Source organism: Neomonachus schauinslandi, chromosome 4, assembly GCF_002201575.2.
Source record: "Neomonachus schauinslandi chromosome 4, ASM220157v2, whole genome shotgun sequence".
Classification (NCBI taxonomy): domain Eukaryota; kingdom Metazoa; phylum Chordata; class Mammalia; order Carnivora; family Phocidae; genus Neomonachus; species Neomonachus schauinslandi.
The window spans coordinates 448,304-455,459 of NC_058406.1; the positions used below are offsets into that span (position 1 = coordinate 448,304).

Consider the following 7,156-nt stretch of genomic DNA (forward strand, 5'->3'; position numbering starts at 1 on the left):
CGAAAGGATTGGCGCGCGCCGGTGAGTTGTCCCCAGCCCACGCCCGCAGCAACGGGATGCGGATTGCCTGCGTCCGTACGGGGCGGCTGGCGCGGTCATTCCTCTCCGGTCCTCACTGAGCCCGGGCTTCGAGGGGCAGATATTAACACGGGGTTCCTGAAGTTCTTGCCTCCAGAACGGAGTCCGCAGGGGAGAGGAGTAACTGAATGCGAGGTTTCTGCAAAGCCTGGGGAACAGCAGGAGTTGCTCCCGGGATGGAGGGGAAGGGAGCTTGGACTTCGTCCTGCAGTGGGAACCTTCGGAGGAACCCCTCTGGATTCCTCAGCAGTCCCACCAGGCGGCCTCAGGGGTGTGCTCACGGAACCTGACAGCAGTGCTGCCTCTCGCATCTGTACCAGAGTCCGAGCTGCGGTGTTCGTTCTCTGTTGCTGTACGGTTAACCCAGACTTTCAGCACGACTAGTGCAAGAACCCACGTGAGGGTGGTGGGAAAGCCTGGGTGGGGTATGCTGGGGAGGAGATTACAGGGTAGAAGCCTGGGTGGGACAGGTCCAGACACTTGGAGATACTAACGACTGCACCCAACTCAATTGCCCAAACCGAGAGGCCACCACTGGCTTTCACTCCTGGTGAAACTTATCCTGCAGCTCGTATAGTGCCAACCAAGACCCAGCCTCTCTTCATCTCCCTTACCCCCAGGCTCTCAGCTCCAGAATGTCCCCGCTCTGTGGACTGAGCAGCATTGTTCGGGAAAGGTGGAACTTTCTCAAGGAAACAGCTTATTTCTCATTGGCCCTGCCTGGGTTGTTCTACCATCTGCTAAGCAGTGGCCAGGAAAGAGGGAAAAGCTGATGGCTCTAGCCAGTCAGAGCCAGGCCATGCAGCCAGGCTTACCTGAAGGAAAACTTGGGTCCTGCTGCTGGAGGGGGAGTGGGTGCTGGGAGCAGCCCTCGGTTGTTTAGCATATCGTTGTGTTCCCTCATTGAGATGGACAAAGGAAAGGCAGCTCCTCTATAGGAGCTTATTGTACAGAGCTCAGTTCCACGCACCAAAGGAGTCTTTATGTGCTCCACCTTTGTGTGTATGCCAAACCCACTTACCGATGAGTGGTGTGCTCTGAGCACTTTGTGTGCATAGCCAGGCACTAAACTAGGTACAGCCAGGGACACTGAACAAGACTAAACAAGCCCCACACCTCCAAATGGTCTGGTGGTCATCGGACAGAGTGACAAGAGCCAGGAGGAGGGACCTGTTGGGCCAGTACAGTAACTGGAGCCAGAAGAGATGCTGGGCTGTAGTGAGGATGAAGAAAAGTGGACAGATCCAAGAGATCACCAAGTGGTAGGTGGCCAGGATTTGACTGGCTCTCCATGGGTCCGGGAGTGGGTCTTGAGTCTACAATAGGAACCCAGAATGACTTCCAGGGGACTGCTAGCAAAGGATGGAGGACCCAGCATGGGAGCATTAGGAGTGGGAGGGGGGAAGGTGGGCACTGCCAGATAAATGCAGACAACTGCTACTGTGGGCCTCGAGAACTTAGCTGAGGGCAGAGGGTGTGTGTGGAAGGGTGAAGTCAGGGCCGAGCAGAGGGAGACAGTGCAGAGAAGAGGGGAGGAAGTCCATGGTCCTTGGAAGGCAAGGACTGACTCTATCTGTTGGATTGTGGTTCAGGATGGCTTTGGTAAAAGTTACCTGGGCATGATGGGCCGACTACAGACCCAGTGGCAGGAAGCAAGAGGTAGAGACCAGAGCTGGCCAAGAGGGGAACAGACACAAGCTGGAGGGAGCTCAAAGTACATGCGAGAGAAGCCGAGGGTAGAAGCAGCTCACCAATAGGGTAATGGAAGGGACCTGGACCTGAAGAGGGGGCTGGATGCCCCTGCAAGGCAGCAGGCAGAGATGGATGGACATAAGGGAGGTGCAGAGTTAGAGCTGCTGTAAGTGAGCATGTTGGGAAATTGTTCTTGGACTTGACTCTACACTTAATGAAGTAGAATATCTGGAGAAGGGATCCAAAACCTTTATGTTCAGGTCTCCCCACAGGTGATGTGATGGTCACCTGTGAGCACTCAGGTGAGAATGGAACCAGGAGAGCCACCCAGCTTGCTGCTCTTACTGGCCTGGGGAGTGAGGTAGAAAGCAGAGAAACTGGAAGTGGGGCACTCAGTGGCCAAAGAGCTGAGCAATGGAGTCTCTGCTGGAAGGTAAAGACCAGGGGAGGGCTAGAAGGATGGAAGACTAAGTCAAGCATAGGCAGGGCCAGAGTGGGGCTGGGGGGCTTTGGGTTCTGGACAGGCTACCAGCACAGCCCTGAGCGGGGAGCCAAGGTCAGAGTTCACAGAGATCAGGCTCAAACTCCCCCAGCTGTAGAAGATCATGCTCAGCTGACCCCTCACCCTTGCAGTCTCCCCCCACCTCCGACAGGGCACCCAAGGCATGTGTGCTTATGCCAGAAACACAACTCAGAACGCTGAACGCCACACGAGCTTTATTTGTACAGTCCGTAAGATTTCTAGATCTGTCCCAGTGAGGGAAAGAGGAGCCTCTTAAACCTGTTACTAAAATTGTTGAACACACAGTGTTGACAAGTAATTCTTAGCCCCTATTTTAACTACTGTGATTATTGGGGGGAAAAAAAACCTTTCCTAAGACACTCAGCTGCAAAGGGCAGGCAGTGTTGGAATCCCCCTCAGTGATCCTGCACCACTCTGGAAAATATGCCTTCGGGCTCTTTCCCATCCCCCAGGGCAGCAGCAAATCCTTCCTGTCGCCTCCTTTTGGCCAAAGCAGCCAAAGATTTAAAAGTCTTTGGTTCATAGATGGCTAGATCCGCAAGTACTTTCCTGTTGAGCTCCACCTGGCACTGGGAAGAAAATCAGAGCCCGTGTCAGAATCAGAAATATGTTTCAGTGAAAAGCGGCAAGACTGAATGCAGCCGTGAACCCTATGGTTTGAGTTGGCGGGAAGCATCTCCTCTACTGAGCACACTCTGCATGGCTCCAGGGCAGTCTCTGCCCTCAGTCTCATGCCCTCACCTTTGGGGAGGTGGAAAGTGTGTGGCGAATGTATCCAGGCAGGATGCTGGAGGATAAATGTGCACAAGGGGAAGGCATCCCTGCAAGAGGTGATGTCACATGAGCAAGGATGTTGGCATCCGGTCCTGGTGCCAGCCATGGAACTAACAACCTTGTTAGGGTCAACAATCGATCATCAATCACCCAGACAGAACTATGACTGCTGGCCTGGGGTAACCCTTTAAGTCAGCTTCGAACAGAAAATCACAATTCCCCTTCTACAAACAATGAAATGAGACACAGAAAAGTATGAGATGCAGGCAGAGTAAGGAACAAAAGCAGGTGTTCTCAATTCCCACAAGGGAGCGAAACCAGATCATCTATCAAGTAAAACTGCATGTGACTTCCAAAAACTGACGAACTTGAAAAGCAAAAAAAGGTAGGATGATCCCTGCGTGTTAACCACAACTATATAGGGGTAGTTCCCGCTCTACTACCTGGGCCTTGTGTGTCTTGGCCAAGGTTCGCTCTTCTGAGCCTCAGGCTCATCAGTAAAATGGCAATGTCATGCATGAGGATACTTGCAAAGTACCAAAGACAGAATCTGGTATAAGCTAGAAGCACAACACCCACTCCCCTTTTTAAGAAAAAATTTGAGGAGTGCCTGGGTGGCTCAGTCGTTAAGCGTCTGCCTTCGGCTCAGGTCATGATCCCAGGGTTCTGGGATCGAGCCCCACATAGGGCTCCCTGCTCGGCGGGGGGCCTGCTTCTCCCTCTCCCACTCCCCCTGCTTGTGTTCCCTCTCTCGCTGTGTCTCTCTCTGTCAAATAAATAAATAAAATCTTTAAAAAAAAAAAAAAAAGAAAGAAAAAATTTGAATGCACACAAAAGCAGAGGGATTAGCATAAACACTAGATTCAACAATTAACCAAGATTTTGTGACACATGCTTAATCTCTCCTGTCCAAGACAGTCCCCGTGCTCTTTACGAGTTTCAACTTCATCTGCTACCTCATCAGAAATCTTTCAGTGCAAAACTTTGAAATTACACTTTAAAGTTAAAGGCAAGTTTTTTGCCCCTTTTCTCTTGATGGGGAAACACAAGGGCTCATGTCCTGATATGGAAGCTTCTGAATAGATTTGGTGGATTATAGGGCTCAGTCCTGGTATCAGTTGCCCTATTTCCAAGGCAAAGCAATTGTGATGGGTCCCTGAACCTGCCAGAACTCCACCTTGAGAACTTGTCAGGGAGCCAACACTCCACTGCCCATTGTACTGGACGACGTCAGTTGGCTCACTTTCTATAGATTTCAACATCTCAACAGGACCACATCCTCGACCATACCTTAATTAAATTGACAATGAATGCTGGGTACTTTAGGCCGTGTTCCTGGGAGGCAGCTGTAATTCGATTAATCCAGAGCTGAAATAAGAAAACATCGAGATGCTTAAGAACTAGTTGTGCATTATGTCCACACCTACCAGCAAAGGTTCTGAGTCAACTAAAAGTCAAACTAAACTCTTTTTGCACAAGTAAATAGAAAAATCAGTGATTTCTCTTCAGGCACATTGGCCTGCAGTACAGTCAATTAGCAAAACTTGATGCTCTTCATTCAAATGCCAGCTTCCTTCTAAATAAGTAGTTAAGGGGTGCCTGGGTGGCTCAGTTGTTAAGCGCCTGCCTTCAGCTCAGGTCATGATCCCAGGGTCCTGGGATCGAGCCCCGCATCGGGCTCCCTGCTCCGCGGGAAACCTGCTTCTCCCTCTCCCACTCCCCCTGCTTGTGTTCCTGCTCTCGCGGTCTCTCTCTGTCAAATAAATAAATAAAATCTTTAAAAAATAAATAGGTAGTTAAGTCACATGCTGTAAAGCATTAATTCAATACATATTTTTAGGCACTGAGAATACAAAGGTAAGCAAAAGAGTCTGTGGCAGACACAGCTCAGTGCAGAAAGGATCCATGTGAATGAATTACAACAGCCACTGAGATCAGTGCTACCAGGTGGGGATGAAAAACTTGAGGGTGAAGCTTCACGGAGGTGGAGGTAAAATGGTCTTGAGGGAAGAGCAGGGCTGGAGGGGAGGGGAGGCATCAGAACCTTCCTGGCAGGGAGTAGCAGGGTAAGTTCCAGGCACAGCAAAAGGTCTGAAAACTGTAGGGAAATCAAGGCTAGTGGTTAGATCCAGAATGATCTGTCAGAATGATATGGAAGCTTCTGAATAGATTTGGTCTGTTAAACAAGGGGGTGGATTATAGGGCTCAGTTGGTAGAGCATGCAACTCTCCGTCTCAAGGTTGTGCGTTCAAACCCCACACTGAGTGTAGAGATTACTTAAAAAATAAAATCTTAAAAATAAGGGTTTGGATTCTTAAGCCATTCTTTACTCAATCTTAAGACAGTACTCAAGTGTATTTTCTTCCTTCAGTGGTTCTAAACTTTGAATATGCATGAGAATTATGTAGAGGTTTGTCATAACATTTCTAGCCGCCCCCTGCCCAGAGTTTCTGATTGAGTAGGTGTGGTGGGGCCTGAGAATCTGCACTGCTAGCAAGTTCTTAGGTGAGGCCGGAGCTGTACAGGGACTCCAGCCCCACCTCGAGATACTCTGCTCCCATTAGCAGCAAACGTGTGTGCTACCAGACACTGCTCACGGGTCTTCCCATAGCCATGTGGACTGACCTGATGCCTGCAGGGTCATAGGAAGCAGCACCACCTCCAGCATTCTGCGTAAATGAAACGCATAAAGAACAGAGCTGGGATGCAGAGGTCACTCCTGCACACGAGACCGTCGTGCACAGGGCTGGTTTGTCATGCTGTGACCCTGATCGACAGTTAATGAAGCATTTCTGACTTTAAAGGGTCAGAATTCTCCCCTCTGCCTTATTTGTTCAGCCAATATTTACAAAGTGTTACCGATGTAGGGCGGAGGTTACAGCCTTCAACAGAGCGGAGATCCCTCCTACAACTTACATTGGGGGCGGGGAGCAATAACCAACCAAACAAGTCAAGTACGTGGTATGTTGGTCGCTAAGTGCACGCGAAGGGAGATCCACTGCAGGACAGTGAGGCGTGACCCGAGAACGCAGAAGAAACCGCAAGCGCTAGGAGCGAGAGGAAGCAGGCTTGGCTTCTTCCAGGTGCAGATCGAAGCCAAGAGCGGCCATGCAGCCGGTGGGCGAGGGGGGTGGCCAGAGACAAGGTAACCGAGTCGGGCTGAGGTCGGCCCTCGTTAAGGGTGTGAAGGGACGCCACCACAGGGCTTCCAGCAGAAGAGAGGTGCGCAGCAGAGAGCAGAGCGGTGGAAGCAGGGGGACGGGCGAGGAGGCTTTCACACCGGCCCAGGAGGGATCCTGGACATCCCAGACTCCGTCTTGGAGCAGGCGGACTCTGCCGGGGGTTCGCATGTGACGTGCGAGAGAGAATCAAGAGACCGAGGGTGGTACTGAGAACGGAGAGGCCATCCCCCGAGTTGGGCAGAGAGGGTCAGGACCAAGCGGCACCCCCGGGGCCCAGGGGAAGGGGCGGGTGGGAGTGGCCGGCCGAGCCCAGCCTCCCCGGGTCCGCGCTTACTGTCCTCATGTTCCTCTTCTTCAGCCTTCGCGCTTTTGTGCATTTCACAAACGCTCTGGTCACAGCTCTCACCGCCAGCTTGTAGCACCGGTTCTTCCTTCCCCGGAAGTGCTGGGTCAAGAAACGGGAAGGGAGGGTTGTCAGCGCGGCCCGCAGGCTCCACGGCCCGCCTGCGCGCTCCGCGCCGGGAGGAGACGACTCACCCGCGCATGCTGCAGCACCTCCTGGACCCGCCAGTAGCGGTCAGTGAGGCGGCTCCGCAGCCAGAGCTGCGCGGTGAGGAAGACCATGGCGCCCGCCGGCCGGCTTCTCCGCTCCGCCGGGCACGCGCCGCGCACGCGCCGCGCCGCACCGCCTGCAGCGGAAGCGGTGGCGGCGCCCGAGCGCTTCCGGGTCAGCGGCCCGGCGGGGACTTCCGGGGTGGAGGGAGTCCTGTGGCGCGGTCCCTTGCGCGGCTGGTCCGAGGCGGTGGGGCTCGGGCGGGCTGCTGCGGAGCGCCGTTTCCGGCGGCTGGCTGCTCTTGCGGGGGTGGGGCTCGCAGTCAGGAGAGTGTAGCGGGTCGGGCGCGGTAGG

The 7,156-nt window shown here is 53.1% G+C and overlaps 1 protein-coding gene across 1 annotated transcript; it reads right to left on the minus strand.

Annotated features, from left to right (window-relative positions):
- Positions 1 to 2,467: 2,467 nt before the first annotated feature.
- Positions 2,468 to 6,933, minus strand: MRPL20 (mitochondrial ribosomal protein L20). The gene is made up of 4 exons (XM_021683341.1): positions 6,787 to 6,933; positions 6,584 to 6,694; positions 4,358 to 4,435; positions 2,468 to 2,862 (listed from the first exon to the last, which is right to left on the minus strand). The coding sequence occupies exons 1-4, from the start codon at positions 6,871 to 6,873 to the stop codon at positions 2,689 to 2,691; spliced, it is 450 nt and encodes a 149-aa protein (XP_021539016.1). The 5' UTR covers positions 6,874 to 6,933; the 3' UTR covers positions 2,468 to 2,688.
- Between the last annotated feature and the right edge of the window lie 223 nt (positions 6,934 to 7,156).

Bases quoted from the DNA above. Each gene is read 5' to 3' on its own strand.
- MRPL20 (XM_021683341.1), bottom strand. From the start codon at position 6,873: ATGGTCTTCCTCACCGCGCAGCTCTGGCTGCGGAGCCGCCTCACTGAC. The intron at 6,695-6,786 runs GTGAGTCGTCTC...TTCTTGACCCAG, and splicing joins AGGTGCTGCAGCATGCGCGG to CACTTCCGGGGAAGGAAGAA. The intron at 4,436-6,583 runs GTAAGCGCGGAC...TTCTTATTTCAG, and splicing joins AGAAGAGGAACATGAGGACA to CTCTGGATTAATCGAATTAC.